This window comes from Microcaecilia unicolor, chromosome 2 (genome assembly GCF_901765095.1).
Source record: "Microcaecilia unicolor chromosome 2, aMicUni1.1, whole genome shotgun sequence".
Classification (NCBI taxonomy): Eukaryota; Metazoa; Chordata; class Amphibia; order Gymnophiona; family Siphonopidae; genus Microcaecilia; species Microcaecilia unicolor.
The window spans coordinates 466,680,312-466,700,790 of NC_044032.1; the positions used below are offsets into that span (position 1 = coordinate 466,680,312).

At 43.9% G+C, this 20,479-nt stretch overlaps 1 protein-coding gene across 5 annotated transcripts in view; it reads right to left on the reverse strand.

The window, feature by feature from the left end:
• Positions 1–20,479, reverse strand: part of PTPRA (protein tyrosine phosphatase receptor type A) — a 373,699-nt gene that overhangs the window by 249,708 nt on the left and 103,512 nt on the right. For all 5 annotated transcript variants that reach the window (XM_030191011.1, XM_030191010.1, XM_030191012.1 and 2 more), the window contains exon 4: positions 8,883–8,964. In XM_030191011.1, the coding sequence (XP_030046871.1) occupies positions 8,883–8,958 (76 nt within the window). In that variant the 5' untranslated portion in view covers positions 8,959–8,964. The remainder of the gene's footprint in view (positions 1–8,882; positions 8,965–20,479) is intronic.

Consider the following 20,479-nt stretch of genomic DNA (forward strand, 5'->3'; position numbering starts at 1 on the left):
AAATGCTGGACAAAAAAAATCCACTAAAGTTGAGGATTAAAGGACTCCTGTGCTACTGTGCAATGCAGAACTTGCACAGAATTCCCACCATCGCAGACTGTGCAGAGTTCTGCCTTTCCCATGCAGAATTCTGTGCCATCTGCTTTCCGGCTGCCTCCCTCCCTCCCTGCATACTCACCACTCCAGCGCGGCAAGAGGAGGAGCTACACAGCCACAGGACAGGCTGCTTCCTCCTCTGCTACCTTGGTCTCTGGCAGTTCCTTTAAACCTCATGGCTCTACGGAGGTCCATGAGGCTCAAAGAAACAGTCGGGCTCAGGATGGCAGAAGAACAGAAAATTGCCTGATGTGCAGCTCCTCCTCTTACCACACTGGAGCTGTGATTGTGTGGGGAGGGAGGGAATGGGGAGCCTGGAAAAAACATAGAACTGTCGGAGCTGATAAAAAGGTGGATGGTGGGTGTGTGTATATATGCAGGGAGGGGGCTGGAAAAAATAGATGGAATGGGGTCTGGAAAAATGGATGGAATATGGGGAGGAGGGGCCTGGAAAAAGGTGGATGAGTTACCACCCGGCATAAAAACAGTCTCTTCAGCAGTATAAAAAGACAGCAAGCTCCACACTACTATTAACAAAAGAACTGTCCTTGACGCCGTGGACATCAAGCATTCAATCTTGTTGAAGTTACTATTGAGGAAACTACATTTCTCCTTTCTTCCTCAAAATGTACCACCTGTTCCTCTGATCCCATTCCCACCCACCTTCTTAATGCCATCTCTCCTGCTCTTATTCCTTTTATCTATCACATTCTCAACCTCTCACTTTCCACTGCGACTGTCCCTGCTGCCTTTAAACATGCTGTGGTCACACCTCTCCTTAAGAAGCCTTCACTCGACCCTACTTGTCCCTCTAATTACCGACCCATCTCCCTCCTTCCTTTTCTCTCCAAATTACTTGAGCGTGCTGTTCACCGCCGCTGCCTTGAGTTTCTCTCCTCACATGCTATTCTTGACCCACTACAATCTGGTTTTCGCCCTCTCCACTCAACCGAAACTGCGCTTACTAAAGTCTCCAATGAACTATTACTGGCTAAATCCAGAGGTCAATATTCCATCCTCATTCTTCTTGATCTTTCCGCTGCTTTTGACACTGTCGATCACAGCATACTTCTCGATACCCTGTCCTCACTTGGATTCCAGGGCTCTGTCCTTTCCTGGTTCTCTTCCTACCTCTCCCTCCGCACCTTTAGTGTTCACTTTGGTGGATCCTCTTCTACTTCTATCCCTCTGCCTGTCGGCGTATCTCAGGGTTCTGTTCTTTGTCCCCTCCTCTTTTCTATCTACACTTCTTCCCTTGGTTCATCAATCTCATGCCATGGCTTTTCCTACCATCTCTATGCTGATGACTCCCAAATCTACCTTTCCACCCCTGATATCTCACCTTGCATCCAAACCAAAGTTTCAGCGTGCTTGTCTGACATTGCTGTCTGGATGTCTCAACGCCACCTGAAATTAAATATGACCAAAACCGAGCTTCTCATTTTCCCCCCCAAACCCACCTCCCCGCTCCCCCCGTTTTCTATTTCTGTTGATGGCTCTCTCATTCTGTCTCCTCAGCTCGAAACCTTGGGGTCATCTTTGATTCTTCTCTCTCCTTCTCTGCTCATATCCAGCAGATTGCCAAGCCCTGTCGTTTCTTTCTTTACAACATCAGTAAAATTCGCCCCTTTCTTTCCGAGCACTCTACCAAAACCCTCATCCACACCCTTGTCACCTCTCTTTTAGACTACTGCAATCTGCTTCTTGCTGGCCTCCCACTTAGTCACCTCTCCCCTCTCCAGTCGGTTCAAAACTCTGCTGCCTGTCTCATCTTCCGCCAGGGTCGCTTTACTCATACTACCCCTCTCCTCAAGACCCTTCACTGGCTCCCTATCCGTTTTCGCATCCTGTTCAAACTTCTTCTACTAACCTATAAATGTACTCACTCTGCTGCTCCCCAGTATCTCTCCACACTCGTCCTTCCCTACACCCCTTCCCGTGCACTCCGCTCCATGGATAAATCCTTCTTATCTGTTCCCTTCTCCACTACTGCCAACTCCAGACTTCGCGCCTTCTGTCTCGCTGCACCCTACGCCTGGAATAAACTTCCTGAGCCCCTACGTCTTGCCCCCATCCTTGGCCACCTTTAAATCTAGACTGAAAGCCCACCTCTTTAACATTGCTTTTGACTCGTAACCACTTGTAACCACTCGCCTCCACCTACCCTCCTCTCTTCCTTCCCGTTCACATTAATTGATTTGATTTGCTTACTTTATTTATTTTTTGTCTATTAGATTGTAAGCTCTTTGAGCAGGGACTGTCTTTCTTCTATGTTTGTGCAGCGCTGCGTACGCCTTGTAGCGCTATAGAAATGCTAAATAGTAGTAGTAGTTAAATCTTCACACTCTGTATGATGTTCCAAACGCCATGTCCAACCAGACGAGCTGTGCGGGTTGCTCAGCATTGGGCTGGCTGTCCGCAGAATGGTTCTGTGTGTACAACTGTACATCTCTCTGCCATCAGTCCCAAGAGTGACAGCAGTTGATAAAAGTGGATGTAGATGTATATACCCCTGATGACGATTGGTTGAGTGAAACACGGCCACGTAGGGTCAAGCTGGATGTGATAGTGATTTTTGTATCTTGGAGAGACTTTTGAACCACACTGATTGTATCTGGTTGGACATGGCGTTTGGAACATCATACAGAGTGTGAAGATTTAATCAACAAGATTGAATGCTTAATGCCCACGGCATTTCAAGCTGTATATCAACTGAAGTTCACAACATCTCAAGCTGGAGTGTCGAATGACCTGGGAAACACAAGTTGCGACACATTGATAGGATGTCATTTCTATAGTCAATGTTTACTTTGGCTGTTGATCATCATGCTGGAAGACTGTTGAGATAAGTACAAAGACCTTTTCACTCTGTTAACAGCCATGCTATTTGCTATGTGATAAAGTGTACAGTATTTATGGTTTTTTTCAATGATAATATGTGATAACAATTTATGTGGGAATGGTGAGTGATAATATGAATGGAATGATTCATTTGTTGGTGTTATTTATTAGTATTTTTTTTTAATATTAAAATATTTTGGAATATTCATAACATGATTGAGAATAAAAATATTTGTGATAAATCATAGTTATGAGGGTTGAAAAACACTCCAATCTCCACGGTTCTTCGGAGGACAACTCCAGAAAAAGAGGAAACCAGATCTGGTGCGGCCAGAAGGGCGCAATCAGAATCATGGTCCCGCGATCCTGCTTGAGTTTCAGCAAAGTCTTTCCCACCAAAGGTATGGGAGGATACACATTCAGGAGACCCTTCCCCCAATAAAGGAGAACGGCATCCGATGCTAGCCTATCATGGGCCTGAAGTCTGGAACAGAACTGAGGGACCTTGTGATTGGTCTGAGCAGCAAAGAGATCGACCAAGGGGGGTGCCCCATGCTTGAAAGATCTGACGTACCACTCTCGAGTTGAGAGACCACTCGTGAGGTTCAATTATCCTGCTCAGCCTATCGGCCAGACTGTTGTTTATGCCTGCTAGATACGTAGCCTGGAGAAGCATGCCGTGACGGTGAGCCCAAAGCCACATCTGGACGGCTTCCTGACACAGGGGGCGAGATCCGGTGCCCTCCTGCTTGTTGATGTAATACATGGCAACCTGATTGTCTGTCTGAATTTGAATAATTTGATTGGACAACCGATCTCTGAAAGCCTTTAGAGCGTTCCAGACCGCTCGCAACTCCAGGAGGTTGATCTGAAGACCTGATTCCTGGGAGGACGGGCATCCTTGAGTGTGCAGCCCATCGACATGAGCTCCCCACCCCAGGAGAGACGCATCCGTCGTCAGCACTTTTTGTGGCTGAGGAATTTGAAAGGGACGTCCCAAGGTCAAATTGGATTGAATTGTCCACCAATGAAGGGATTTGAGAAACCCAGTGGACAGCTGAATTGTTTCCTCTAGATCCCCAGCAGCTTGAAACCACTAGGAAGCTAGGGTCCATTGAGCTGATCTCATGTGAAGACGGGCCATGGGAGTCACATGAACTGTGGAGGTCATGTGGCCTAGCAATCTCAACATCTGCCGAGCTGTGATCTGCTGAGACGCTCGGACCCAGGAAACAAGAGACAAAAGGTTGTCTGCCCTCGCCTCGGGGAGGTAGGCATGAGCAGTCTGGGAGTCCAGCAGAGCTCCTATGAATTCTAGTCTTTGAACTGGAAGAAGGTGGGACTTTGGGTAATTTATCACAAACCCTAGTAGCTCCAGGAGTTGAACAGTCACCTGCATGGACTGTAGAGCTCCTGCCTGCGAGGTGTTCTTCACCAGCCAATTGTCGAGATAAGGGAACACATGCACTCCCAGTCTGCGCAGCGACGCCGCTACAACCGCCAGGCATTTTGTAAACACCCTGAGCGCAGAGGCGAGACCAAAGAGTAGTACACAATACTGGAAATGCCGTGCTCCCAGACGGAATCGAAGATACTTCCGGTGAGCTGGTAGTATCAGGATGTGAGTATAAGCATCCTTTAAGTCCAGAGAGCATAGCCAATCGTTCTCCTGAATCATGGGAAGAAGGGTGCCCAGGGAAAGCATCCTGAACTTTTCCCTGACCAGATATTTGTTCAGGGCCCTTAGGTCTAGGATGGGATGCATCCCCCCTGTTTTCTTGTGCACAAGAAAGTACCTGGAATAGAATCCCAGCCCTTCCTGACCCGGTGGCACAGGCTCGACCGCATTGGCGCTGAGAAGGGCGGAGAGTTCCTCTGCAAGTACCTGCCTGTGCTGGAAGCTGAAAGACTGAGCTCCCGGGAGGGCAATTTGGAGGTTTTGATATCAAATTGAGGGAGTATCCCAGCCAGACTAATTGAAGAACCCATCGGCTGGAGGTTACGAGAGGCCACCTTAGGTGAAAAAATTTTAACCTCCCCCCAACCAGTACATCATCCAGCACGGACACTTTTATGTCGGCTATGCTCGTCTGGAGCCAGTCAAAAGCCCGTCCCTTGCTTTTCCTGGGGGGAGCTGTAGGGGCCTGTTGAGGCGCATGCTGTTGACGTGAACGAGCGCGCTGGGGCTTAGCCTGAGCAGGCTGGCGAGAAGGTGAATTGTACCTACGCCTATTAGAGCATAGGGAGCATTCCTCCTTCCCCCATAAAAACGTCTACCTGAAGAGGTAGATGCTGAAGGTGTCCAGTGGGAGAGTTTGTCGAAGGCGGTGTCCTGCTGGTGGAGCTGCTCGACCACTTGTTCGACCTTCTCACCGAAAATGTTATCCCCCCGGCAAGGAGCATCTGCAATCTGCTGCTGGACTCGATTCTCCAAGTCAGAGGCACGCAGCCATGAGAGTCTGCGCATCACTATCCCTTGAGCAGTGGCCCTGGACGCAACATCAAAAGTGTCGTAGGCACCCCTGGACAGGAATTTCCTACACGCCTTCAGCTGCCTGACCAGCTCCTGAAAAGGCTTGGCCTGATCCGATGGGAGCTTCTCAACCAAGTCCGCCAGCTGCCGCACATTGTTCCGCAAGTGGATGCTCGTGTAGAGCTGGTAGGACTGAATCTTGGACACGAGCATAGCAGAATGTTAGGCCTTCCTCCCAAAAGAGTCTAGGGTTCTCGACTCGCGCCCCGGGGGTGCCGAGGCGTAATCCCGAGAACTCCTGGTTCTCTTGAGAGCAGAATCCACAATGCCAGAATCATGAGGCAACTGGGTCTTCATCAACTCTGGGTCCCCATATGTGAGAACAAGCAGCCTGCTTGTCCTCGGAGAATAAAAATATTTGTGATAAATCATAGTTGTAATTGATATAGTGTTCGGAATAAAAAGCATGGGATGTGGAGAAAAAGGTAAACTGTTTGTCATGTTCATGTAAGTGGCACAATATATTTACCAACCCTAAGTGTTGCAGGAACTACTTAAGGTCATTCTACCAAGGTGATTATAACTTTGTTGAGCAGTTAAATCTAATTTAAGATAAAGTGTCATATTGAAGTCCCTACCAATTACACATACACCAAAAGACCACTGAAGTAGCATCCTTTCCAGATCCATATAAAACTGTCTCTGGCTATCATTCGGGGTACAGACACAAACCAGGGTATGTAATATACCCTGAAGCTCTACTTGAAGGGCTAGAAAGCGACCATCTGGGTCTTTGATAGACTCTTTCACAACTGGGAGAAGTGCTTGAGAGAGCAGAATGCCTACCCCCTGTTTTTATTTTTTTGGGACAGGTGAGATGCAAATAATTGCTGAGGAAATCATTTGCACTGCATTAGACTCTCAACCCGCCTCAGTAAGTGGGTCTCCTGCAAAAAGCATATCGTGGCAGAGAGCTGTGATAGTTCTTTGTACAAACTTTGCCTCTTGTACAGGGAATTTAACCCTTTCAAATTGATAGATACAAAGTTAACATTTGTCATGTCAATGTAGATAGTAAAAGGAAAGGCTAAGCAATTAAGTAGAGCTATCCCACATAGATTTACAGTGCACAAAAACAGTTCCTCAATATTAATACAACTTAAGCAACGTGTTCCAATATAACCCATCCTGCCTATGCTGCTTCCAGTTTCAAAACTGGCTGTCAAAACTTCCTGCACAATCTCACGAGGCTGCCACGGGAAGTCCCGGTGGCCATTTTGGCTCAGGAACCTGTGGGGACAAGAGCAATTGGGGATTGCTCTTGCTCAGAACAAACTGCTAGACCACCAGGCCATTTAAAGAAAAGGTAGGTCCAGGATGGGCCTTTGGGTGGCAGGAAGGCAGAGAGGTTGGGGTTGGGTGGCCAGTTCTCTTCCAGGAAGGAGGGGAGGGGTGGCGGCAGCAGCAAGCCCATAAGGACCCATGAGGCACCATTTTTGGTTTCAGCCAAAAACGAGCGGCAAATTCAGCAATTGATTCGGTTTCAGCCAGAATCAAAACCACCAGTTTCAGTCAGTCTCTAAACTGCAGTTCTTGACTATCCATATAAGGTCATGCACATCTGGCCAGTACTGAAAAACCAAAGAAAATAAAACTGAATGTACTAGCTCCTGTTTAAACTTCCAGAAAGCACTAAAGACAGACCTGTTCAGAAGAGCATACCCCACCGACCCAACATAATATACCTGGACACTTGCGACACAATGTAACCAAAGATCGTTATGAACATTACCTGACCCTTCCTCCCCTCTCCCTCTCTAAGATCTCCCCAATTCTACCTACCATACATATATTTCATTCCACCACAATATCACTGTATCCATTCATTCAAGCCATGTATTTGTTCAGACCGGAATCGGCTAACGCTGTTAACAGTAATATGTAAGCCACATTGAGCCTGCAAAGAGGTGGGAAAATGTGGGATACAAATGTAACAAATAAAAATAAATATATTACTGCTGCTGATTCACAAGAGATGTGGCCATTGCTCGGTTTGCCATATCATGATGGAAGGAGAAGAGTTTATTCAGCCTAGAACAGGGCAAAAATGTGTTCTTAGATCAGCTACTACTTGTGAATCAGCAGGAGTAATATATGTGATTAAATGCCCCTGTGGATTATTATACATTGGGCAGACCACTAGAAGCTTAAAAACTAGGTTGATGGGAGCATCGGTCCTGCATGAAACTTGTAAAGTGGGAGGCTCCGTTGGTGACTCATTGTGAGACTCAACATCACCAGTTTGATGATCTAGTGTGTATGGTACTGGAACAGGTTAAATCATCTCAAAGACGTGGTGATCTAAGTAGAGCATTACACCAGAGAGAACAGAAATGGAACTTTTTCTTTAACTCAATTGAACCAGATGGGTTGAATGTTCGTGTTGAATGGTCGGCGTTTTTTAAAGAAATTCTTCGATTGATGCCCAACCGACTGTATAGAATATTGGAATGGATGTGAGGTGGACACAGCTGGCGGATATGATGAACTGGATGAGGAAAAACGGAAATGGAGAAGCTTAAGTCCCTTTATAAACATGGCGTCAGTACCCCAAGGTTTGTTACCTGCCTGCTTTTGGTTTTTCAGATACAGCAGGTAAACATTGGATCAAATGTTTGGATACAATTGGATATAACTGTATAACCCCTGATGCAGCACTAACGAAACGGGAGCTCCCTGTCGGGTTGATCAGCTAGTGGTACCGATGAGAGCAGAACACTACAGTGACTGGATTAAGCTAAGTGATATTTGGCAGGAACACCAGGGCTGAGCCTAAGGTTACAATAAAAATGATAAAGATTGTATCAGAGAAACATTGAACTATTGATCTAAGTAACTTTAGACACACACGACTGTTATTTGAGATTGAGAAGTATTTTGAGAGAAGCAACCTGGGTGATATTGGATAGTAATAATTGATGAGAGGTTTTTTTAAGCTAAATGATGGTGCACCAAGCCTATGCCTTATAGCCTGCAGTGTCGGGCTGGCTGGGTGGCGATACTGAAGCTTTCTTTCTCCATCATTATTTGAAGTATGTGAGATAAGGTTGATAACAGGGTGAGTGTTTAATACTTTATATACATAGCTAGTGTGAGGCTGTGTTTAGATTTTCAGTTATTATTTAGGCTTCAGTGGACTACTAGTCATTAGAATATTGTCTACAATGACACATAGATCTTTTTCTTGGGTACTGACTCCTAAGGTGGACCCTAGCATCAGGTAACTATGATGATCATGGCTACTGTGGTAGCTTCTGCCAGCCAACAATCATAGTATGCACCAGAGAAGATGCTCCTGCAATCTATCAGGCTGACTCAGATCTCCCAGAAATGCTGTCTGAGGTGTGGGAAGTAATAGAGACTGCTTAGGGGAGTGGGAGAGAAGTGGCCAATGGCAAATAAAATGACTCACCTATTGTGGTGGTATTCATTGCATGGAGGCATGTCAAGCCACTGCCAAGCAACAGGACCAAGAACCAGGAATCCATGTCAATCTGCAAAAGAGAGGCCAGGAACAAATCATGAGAATGTCAAGCTCTTAGCACATGATACGTGGCGTGATAAAAATGAACTGAAAGAGAAAAAATATTTATATAGTATTACTTCTCTATTAAACCACCTATATATTTGCAGAAAGCATGACAGCTTTTGCTCAGAAAATAAATAATATTTCTACTAATATTTTGAATGTAATACAGCATTTTGTGCATAATGAAAATCTGAATATTGTACAACAAACTTGATAACACTTACTCTCCGTGTTTATATTACTCAACAATGTTACTATATACAGAAAATCTGTAAAACAATTGTTGAAACAGTTAATCAATACCAGATAAACAGCTCTTAGACAGCAAGGACTGAATGCATGTAATCTCTGATTTACTAGAGACTGTAAAGAAAAAAGGAAACAAATGGATCAAAATCCCAACATGAAGAAAATAAAAAGTTGCATAGTGAGGAGGAGGAGGAAGTGGGGAGTGTTTGAGTTGGGTCTGAGGGAGCATGTCAAAGATGCATGGAAGAGGAGTAGCCTAGTGGTTAGTGCAGTGGACTTTGATCCTGGGGAACTGAGTTCGATTCCCACTGCAGCTTCTTGTGACTCTGGGCAAGTCACTTAACCCTCCATTGCCCCTGGTACAAATAAGTACCTGAGCATATGTAAACCGCTTTGAATGTAGTTGCAAAAACCTCAGAAAGGCGGTATATCAAGTCCCATTTCCCTTTCCTTGGTACCTTACATACACCTTGCATTACATACCACCACTGCCACATCCACCCCACCCCATCGCCTGCACAGACTAGCACACATCATAACACCACTGTGCCCCCAACATACCTATGCCTCTACTACCACATCTCAGATATCTCACTCACAGCTGACACTCACCACACGTTCCTATTGTCTTGTCATCCCCCACAACACTCCACATGTATATCCTGTCTAACACAAAAGCCACCAGTCTCACACACAATATACACAATATACACAGATATCCCTCAATTCCACACGTAACACCTCCCCCACTCTACCCCACCCCACGCCCAGGCTGTGTGGCTCTGAAGAGGGGGCCCCCCATCTGAATTTTTCCATCCAGGGTCCATTTAATCCTAGCTATACCACTGGCCACAGCCTCTTTTAATGGAAGGGAATTTGGATTTAGCTCATACCTTTTTCAGTTGTAGCTGAAGGCATATTATATTCAGGTATAATAGGTATTTCTCTATACATGGAAGGCTTACAATATATCCCCCCTGTTCACTTTGAATGGGTTGTCTCAGTACTGTCGCATGGCTTTGTAAACAGGTGGGTTTGTTTGTACCTGATTCAACAGAGTCTTAAATGACTCATCGAAGGTCAGAAAGAGCTACAGTGGGATTTGAACCAAGCTTTCCTAGCTCCCAGCCCACTGATTTAAGCATTTGGCTACTCCTATGATCCTGGGGAACTGAGGGGTAGATGCACTAAACATAACGAGCCTTTAACAAACAAAGAGATTACCCTGGCATGCATTAAAGGCCATTTTCCGACGACGGTAAAAGTTAACGAAAACGGAATGCAGATGAGCAAATTGTGTAGAAACCCCATTGTAACGAGATGCACAAAGCTTTTCCGCTTGCCTTAACACTGGAAAACGGCGGAAAATTTAACGAGAGGCCTGTACCTCTCGTTGGGGCTGAGCAGGATAGGAAAACTGCATAAAATGAAAAAAAAAATCGGGGGGGCAAAAACGGCCAAGTGCTCGTTAGGAGCGTCCTTTATGGACGTTCTTCACTTAAAAAAAGAAATCAAACAGGAGGCTTCGATGCTGCGGGCTCTTTTTGGACCCCAGAATAATAAACACGTCTTTTTTGGCCGTGCTTCACTCAGCTGAGAGACCTGGAAGTCTCTGAGCTATGCGCTGTGATTGGCTCAGGGAGTTCCTGGTCTCGGCTGGTGAAGCACTGCCAAAAAAAGGGGTTAACGTGTGGTCAGAGAGCTGTCATAAGCACGTCATAACACGTGCACCTTCAACGTGCTATATATGCATGGTACGCGCGTGTGTAAATTTGTCGGAGAAGTCATGGCTGCACGAGGGAGAAAGCCCAACTTCTCCAACATGGACGTGCTGTGGCTAGCCCAGCTCTTCATAATAAATGAAAAGTGCCTTTTCCCCCATCCAGGGAAAAGGCGAAATATTGAAAGAATGGACCAGGGCTGGAAAATACTGCAACGCCTATTTAATAAGCTGGAGGCAGTACTCACCAGTAGCCTTTTCGAAAAACGAGCAGTAGTGACATGTATCTTACACGCCCTGAACGCACGCATTTCCTACTCTGCTGGCAGGGATTGCACCAGATTAGCAAAACTTTCATGCATCCGACTTTTGAATACTGCACCGAACATTTCTGAGTAGTTTTTTTTTTTTTAGAGCATCCTTCGCTTTTTCAAATTCGGTAAATTTTCTACGTGACTTTTACGTTTTCGATTCTTTTACGTTTTGTTGATGCATCTGCCCCTGAGTTCGATTCCCACTGCAGCTCCTTGTGACTCTGGACAAGTCACTTAACCCTCCATTGCCCCTGGTACAAAATAAGTACCTGAATATATGTAAACCGCTTTGAATGTAGTTGCAAAAACCTCAGAAAGGCGGTATATCAAGTCCCATTTCCCCTCCCTTATGTTGTTTTAAAGTTATGTGCATAAATTCCTTCATATGCCTAGGTAAAAAAGGTCACAGTCACAATATCAGATGCAAGGCATTACAAATTAAATATGCCTACAGAATGACCAGGGAGTCAAATCAAAACAAATCAGCCACACTGAAGGATTTTTCCCCATTCTTTGTTTATGAAGAAAAGGCTTAGCCCATCTGACCACACACTAACACATAATAATAATAATAATATTCTACAATATGATATGAAATTATGCTTTAGTCTGCCAACTCCCAGAACTTAGGTTCAAATCGGATGACAAAAGATAAAAAAAAGACATTAAAGATATGATTTCTGAAACAGATAAGTCTTCACATTTTTTCAACAAGATAGATAGGTGGGCATAATCCTAAATTCAATAGACAGAGCGCACCAAATATGAACTGCCTGATAGGGAAAAGATACCTGTAAAGATTTTTTATATTTAACCCCAGAGAATGATGGAAAATGTACATGTACAATCTGATTGACCTTCCATTGGCATTGGCATTGAAGGAAGTGAAACTAGGAAATCAAGTACGCTAGCGTTTAACTATAGAAAAGGTGATTACGACAAAATGAGAAAAATGGTGAAAAAAAGACTGAAAGGAGCAGCTCGCAGAGTAAAAAACTTGCATCAGGCGTGGATGCTGTTTCAAAACACCATCCTGGAGGTTCAGGACAAATATATTCCACGTATTAGAAAAAAGGGAAAAAAGACTAAACGTCAGCCGGCGTGGCTAAACAGTAAGATAAAGGAAATCATTAGAGCCAAAAAACAATCCTTCAGAAAGTGGAGAAGAGAACCAACTGAAAGTAACAGGATAGATCATAAGGAATGCCAAGCCAAATGCAAAGCGGAGATAAGGAGGGCAAAAAAGGACTTTGAGAAGAAATTAGCGTTGGAAGCAAAAATACATAGTAAAAACTTTTTTAGATACATTAAAAGCAGGAAACCGGCCAAAGAGTCGGTTGGGCCGCTGGATGAAAATGGTGTTAAAGGGGCGATCAAGGAGGACAAAGCCGTAGCGGAGAAATTAAATGAATTCTTTGCTTCGGTCTTCACCGAGGAGGATTTGGGGGGGACACCGGTGCCGGAAAGAATATTTGAAGCGGGGGAGTCGGAGAAACTAAACAAATTCTCTGTAACCTTGGAGGATGTAATGGGTCAGTTCAGCAAGCTGAAGAGTAGTAAATCACCGGGACCTGATGGTATTCATCCCAGAGTATTAATAGAACTAAAAAATGAACTTGCGGAGCTACTGTTAGAAATATGCAATCTGTCCCTAAAATCGAGTGTAATACCGGAAGACTGGAGGGTAGCCAATGTTACTCCGATTTTTAAGAAAGGTTCCAGAGGAGATCCGGGAAATTATAGACCGGTGAGTCTGACGTCGGTGCCGGGCAAGATGGTGGAGGCTATTATTAAGAATAAAATTGCAGAGCATATACAAAAACGTGGACTGATGAGACAAAGTCAGCACGGATTTAGTGAAGGGAAGTCTTGCCTCACCAATCTAATGCATTTTTTTGAGGGGGTAAGCAAACATGTGGACAATGGGGAGCCGGTTGATATTGTATATCTGGATTTTCAGAAGGCGTTTGACAAAGTGCCGCACGAAAGACTCCTGAAGAAATTGCAGAGTCATGGAATCGGAGGTAGGGTATTATTATGGATTAAGAACTGGTTGAAAGATAGGAAGCAGAGAGTAGGATTGCGTGGCCAGTATTCTCAGTGGAGGAGGGTAGTTAGTGGGGTCCCGCAGGGGTCTGTGCTGGGTCCGTTGCTTTTTAATGTATTTATAAATGACCTAGAGATGGGAATAACTAGTGAGGTAATTAAATTCGCCGATAACACAAAATTATTCAGGGTCGTCAAGTCGCAGGAGGAATGTGAACGATTACAGGAGGACCTTGTGAGACTGGGAGAATGGGCGTGCAAGTGGCAGATGAAGTTCAATGTTGACAAGTGCAAAGTGATGCATGTGGGTAAGAGGAACCCGAATTATAGCTACGTCTTGCAAGGTTCCGCGTTAGGAGTTACGGATCAAGAAAGGGATCTGGGTGTCGTCGTCGATGATACGCTGAAACTTTCTGCTCAGTGTGCTGCTGCGGCTAGGAAAGCGAATAGAATGTTGGGTGTTATTAGGAAGGGTATGGAGTCCAGGTGTGCGGATGTTATAATGCCGTTGTATCGCTCCATGGTGCGACCGCACCTGGAGTATTGTGTTCAGTACTGGTCTCCGTATCTCAAAAAAGATATAGTAGAATTGGAAAAGGTACAGCGAAGGGCGACGAAAATGATAGTGGGGATGGGACGACTTTCCTATGAAGAGAGGCTGAGAAGGCTAGGGCTTTTCAGCTTGGAGAAGAGACGGCTGAGGGGAGATATGATAGAAGTGTATAAAATAATGAGTGGAATGGATCGGGTGGATGTGAAGCGACTGTTCACGCTATCCAAAAATACTAGGACTAGAGGGCATGAGTTGAAGCTACAGTGTGGTAAATTTAAAACGAATCGGAGAAAATTTTTCTTCACCCATTGCCGGAGAACGTGGTACGGGCGGTTAGCTTGACGGAGTTTAAAAAGGGGTTAGATAGATTCCTAAAGGACAAGTCCATAGACCGCTATTAAATGGACTGGAAAAATTCCTCATTTTTAGGTATAACTTGTCTGGAATGTTTTTACGTTTGGGGAGCGTGCCAGGTGCCCTTGACCTGGATTGGCCACTGTCGGTGACAGGATGCTGGGCTAGATGGACCTTTGGTCTTTCCCAGTATGGCACTACTTATGTACTTATGTACATCCAGAAACTGATCTAAATCTTCTCGAACTTATCAAAACTTACATATTCCCAAATGTAAAGGACTTAAGTACAAGACATATTATGCATTCAACTTCTCTGTCATAGACAGCCAACTCTGGAACACCTTACCAAGAGCTATTCGAACAGTCAATGACCACTTACCCTTCCGGAAGCTGCTAAAAACTTACCTCTTCAAGCAAGCCTACACAAATGACCTGACTTAAATTAGGAGTCCATCTGCGCTACCCGGATCAGACTATAAAGACAGAACCTGGAATATGCTACCCTAAAATCCTTTCCAAATTCATCCCTCTTCCAACCCCTCAATATACATTCTTCCTTAATTAACAACACGCTTTCCTAATATACACCCTTCTCCCACTTCCCTACCTCTACAACCCTCCTCCCTTACCCATTTTACTTACCCACATCTAATTGACCACCTCTTTATATACTATATTACAATTAATATCCATTCTATGTTACTTTGTAAACCTGTTATACTATGTAAGCTGCATTGAGCCTGCTAATAAGTGGGAAAGTGTGGGGTATAAGTGTTACAAATAAATAAATAGGGAAGATGGAAATCTTCATCTCAAGAAGAGGTAGGAGACAAAGGAAAAGAAAATAAGCTAATCAAATATTCGGGACGTACACCTTTGAACATTTTATAAATCCAGCAAGCCAACTTAAAAGAAATATGAGCATTCATGGGCAACCAGTGCAGCCTAACCGAAAAAGGAGAAGCATGGTCAAACGTGTTTTTTTTTTTTTTCTCAAACACCATCTTTGCTGCCATATTTTATAAAAACTTGTAGTCTACAGAGTAGTTGAACTGATAAAAGACAGTAAAGACCATTACAATAATCCAAGTAGTACAGAATCATTGATTGAACAAAGAGAGAAAATATTTTTCAAAAAAAAAAGTGAACAGATGTTTCTAAGTTGTCAAAACGAATGTGGATTGTGAAACATTGCTGGAAGAACTTAAGAAAACACAAGGCTGGACATCCAAATGGCAGGTGAAATTTAATGTAAATACACATTAAGAAGAATCAGAATCATAGTTATCTGATGCTAGGTTCAACTTTAGGAGGCAACACTCAAGAAAAAGACGTGGAGGGGCATAATCAAAAGGGGTGCCCAAGTTTTCCTGAGGACTTCCTCACAGGACACCCCGGCGAAGGGGCGGGGAAACCCGTATTGTCGAAACAAGATGGGCATCCATCTTTCATTTCAATAATACGGTCGGGGACGCTCAAATCACGAAATTTAGGTCAACCTTTATAGATGGTCGTCCCCAATTTTCGGTGATAATGGAAACCAAGAACACCCATCTCAGAAATGACCAAATCCAAGCCATTTGGTCATAGGAGGAGCCAGCATTCGTAGTGCACTGGTCCCCCTCACATGCCAGGACACCAACCGGGCATCCCAGGGGGCACTGCAGTGGACTTCAGAAAAAACTCCCAGGTGCATAGCGACCTTACCTTGGGTGCTGAGCCCCCCAAAACCCCCCTAAAGCCCACTACCCACAACTGTACACCACTACCATAGCCCTAAGGGGTGAAGGGGGGCACCTATATGTGGGTACAGTGGCTTTCTGGTGGGTTTTGAAGGGCTCCCATTTACCACCACAAGTGTAGCAGGTGGGGAGGGGATGGGCCTGGGTCCGCCTGCCTGAAGTGCACTGCACCCACTAAAACTGTTCCAGGGACCTGCATACTGCTGTCAGGGAGCTGGGTATGACATTTTAGGCTGGCACAGAGGTTGGCAAAAAATATTTTTAAAGTGTTTTTTAGGGTGGGAGGGGGTTAGTGACCACTGGGGGAGTAAGGGGAGGTCATCCCCGATTCCCTCCGGTGGTTATCTGGTCAGTTTAGGCACCTTTTTGAGGCTTGGTCGTAACACAAAATGGACCAAGTAAAGTCGCCCAAGTGCTCATCAGGGACGCCCTTCCTTTTTCCATTATCAGTCAAGGACGCCCATGTGTTAGGCATGCCCCAGTCCTGCCTTCGCTATGCTTCCGACACGCCACCATGAACTTTGGTCATCCCCAAGATGGAAAGCAGTTGAGGATGCCCAAAATCGGCTTTCAATTATGCTGATTTGGGCGACCCTGGGAGAAGGACGCCCATCTTGTGATTTGTGTCGAAAGATAAGACACCCTTCTCTTTCAAAAATAAGCCTGATAGGTGTCATTGTAGATAATATGTTGAAATCTTCGGCCCAGTGTGTGGCAGCGGTCAAAAAGCAGACAGGACGCTAGGAATTATTAGGAGAGGGATGCAAAAAAAAGACCAAAAATATTATTAAGCCTCTGTATCGCTCCATGGTGCGACCTCACCTGAGTATTGTGTTCCATTCTGGTCACCGTATCTCAAAAAAGATATAGCGGGATTAGAAAAGGTTCAAAGAAGAGCGACCAAAATGATAGAGGGGATGGAACTGCTCCCATATGAGGAAAGGCTAAAGAGGCTAGGGCTCTTCCACTTGGAAAAGAGACAGCTGAGGGGGAATATGATTGAGGTCTACAAAATCCTGAGTGGGGTGGATCTGGTGGAGGTGAATTAATTTTTCACTCATTCAAAAAGTACAAACACCAGGGGACACCCACTGAAATTGCATGGAAATACTTTTAAAACAAACAGGAGAAAATATTTTTTCACTCAGAGTAGTAAAGCTATGAAACTCGTTGTCGGAGGGTGTGGTAACGGCGATAAGCATATCTGGGTTTAAAAAAGGTTTAGACAAGTTCATGGAGGGAAGTCCATAGTCTGTTATTGAGAAAGACATGGGGGAAGCCACTGCTTGCCCTGGGACTGATAGCATGGAATGGTGCTACTAATTGGGTTTCTGCCAGGTACTTGTGACCTGGATTGGTCACTGCTGGAAGAAGGATACTGGGCAAGATGGACCATTGGTCTGACCCAGTATGGCTGTTCTTATTTTCAAATCTGTTTTATTGACAACTAATATAGCAAAACAAATTAACAAGCAATAGGCACACAAAATACAGCTGTCTCAAAGTTTCAATTTTCTCCCCAACCACCCAATACTATTCCCTACTAACCCATTACCTATCCCACCCAAACCCAACCCCCATCACCACCCAAACCCCGATTTATGTCGAAAGATGGACGTTCATGTTCCGATTTATGTCGAAAGATGGACGCCCATCTCTTTTGAAAATGTGCCTGAAAGTCTCGAAAGTCCTCACCAGGTCTACATCCTTCAGGGACTCAGAAATACCTACCAAATGCAAATTATTGCGACATGCTCTGCCACCCAAAGTTTCCACTTTGCATTCCATCAGCTTAAAAGCAAGGCAGAGTTGATCCATAGCACCCACCATATGCTGAGCCCCAGTTTCCAAAGTACCTACACAATGTTGCTGAGCATCATTCTCGAGCTCCAAATTATCCAATCATTCATATGTTGCCTCGATACAATCTTGCTTTTGCTGTAATTTAGCATCTAAGGCAGCTTCCACCACAGCGCACACTTCTGTTACAATTTCCTTAGTCCATTCAGAACAAATCGAAGGACTTGGCTGGGCCACTCGAGCTGCCATCTTGGCTTCCGCTCCCCTTGATTTCTCCGAGGTCCTACGGGTCCAATCTTGATGCCATAACCCAGACAAGGTCTCCAAACTCGGCTTCGCTCACAGCCAACAAACATAGCAAAAAGCAGGAAAGCTTTCTGACCCGTTTCTTGCAAAAACAGGCAGGATATATTGTCAATTTGGTCGGAGCCGGAGGAGCCAAGCAAACAGCCTCTGCTTCTGCTCTAGGCATCACATGATCTTCTTATGATCTTAATTGACGCAATTTTAAAAAAAGGGTCTTAACTACAAGATTAATCTGAGTTTTCAAAGGCCGGAAGGTGTCCAAATAGACTCCAAATATCTTTGGAATGTTATCCACTTTCAAAGTTAAACCACCTGGAAAAGGTAATTCTTTACGAACAAAATTCTGGTACAGTTTAGCCAAAGTTGTTTTGTTTTCTCTTTATTAATTTTAAATCCATGAACAACACTCTGCATCTCAATTCTTTTTACAGTGTATGTCTAGATTGTCTTACCAATACTTGCTCAAGGCAGTTAAAAAATTATTTAAATATTTACATTTAAACTCATGTAGCACACAGTAGGATATTGAATGCAGGATAATTTACGTATGTGTATGCAGACAGACTTGTGGAATTCTTTTTTGTCTAGGTAGGGGGTGGGTTTGCTTGATCTTGGCACAATTTAACCTTCTATCCCGGCTTTATGATTAAGCATTCCTAGAAAGATGTTTTCATTGTAACTTTAATTGCCACGCCTTGTTTGTTTCATTATTCTGACTCAGTGCCATTCAATAAAGATTCATAAAAAAATATTTACATTTATTTTAAAATAAATATTACCAGCATTATCCACAGTACAAAGGTGCAACAAATGTAAAATTACCTCCTATATGTATTTAAGAGGTCACTTATTATGTCTATTTTATAATGAGAACTTAGGCACCTATGTGCCTTATAAAATAGGTGCTGAAAACCATCCCCAAAAGTACACCAATTTTCACACTTAAATGTGCATCTGCTTTGAGCGTGAACATGCATGCATGACCTCTATGAAGGTACACACATATTCCTGTTACACCCAAACTATGCCCTGTGAAATGTCTATGTGTCATCTTGTCAATGCACTACACATGTATTCAGTCACACAATTTTATAAGCAGCATTTTCCATGTGTAGAACTTGCTTTAAGCACTGAAAATAGTTTACAAAGTTACCCCCAAAATAACAGCAAAAATAACACACAAATACAAAAATGGTCATCTCATCGATCACAAATAAACAGCCCATTATTTTTTTTATTACATTTGTACCCCGCGCTTTCCCACTCATTGGCAGGCTCAATGCGGCTTACATATTATATACAGGTACTTATTTGTACCTGGGGCAATGGAGGATTAAGTGACTTGCCCAGAGTATTACCAGTGAACTATTCAAATCTGTTACATTGCAACATACCTTATTTCTGTTTATCACCAAAATCCACTCTTCAGGTCAAATAAATTATTTCACAACTAAACAAAAATAAATTCCATTTTTCAAGTTGCAGGTCATACATCAGTATGAATCAAGTACATAAATGTTTGTGGGGAAAAAAAGGCCTTCAGCTCTTTCTTACAAGGTTAAACACACCTTTGTATCTCAATTCAACTGGCAAAGTATTCCAGGGAGTCAGTACCACTACGGTGAAATATCCAAGAATAAGTCTCATATAAACCATGATACTCCATGTAATAAATTGGTTCCTATGGATCACATGGTTCTAGTAGGTCTTTAAATACATAAAGGTGGTGATTCTGTAACTTGGCGCCTTCATTTTGGTTCAACGCGGGGCACGCCAATTCTATAATATCATCAAGGCACCCTGATGGTGCTACAGAATACTAGTGCAAACCTGCACTGGTGCACCCAAAGAAGGTGGTCCTGCTTATGCTAAGTCAACGACAAAGCATAGGAGGGTGCACCTGGATCCGTCAATCAACATACACATCTGATAGTAATTTGTAAGATCTTTATGTTGATGGATAACACCCTTGCATCAGGCCCATGTTCCTCCCACATGCACACCATTTTTTTCAATGGTGTGCTATGTTCCACTCAACTTACACAATAGGACTTTAGTCAAGGGCACATGTAACTGATGCATATTCTGTCTTTACACACATCAGCCCTCATAAAATGCAAATACACAGTAGAACTTCACCATCACCACTCAAGGCACAAGGAATTAAAGTTAAGATTTTAAATTTTAGACACTACTGAATTCGCAATCCAGTTAAGTGAATACAAAACAGGAAAAATATGACCAAAGCATGAGGCTTCTATATATAAAAATCTCCATTCCAAGTTGGGCATGCCATATAACCTAACATTTGGGTAAACCACATTTCATGGTTCACACTGCAATGTACTATTAACTTCTTAACATGAAAGGGAGTTTTGAAACGAGCCTGCTGAA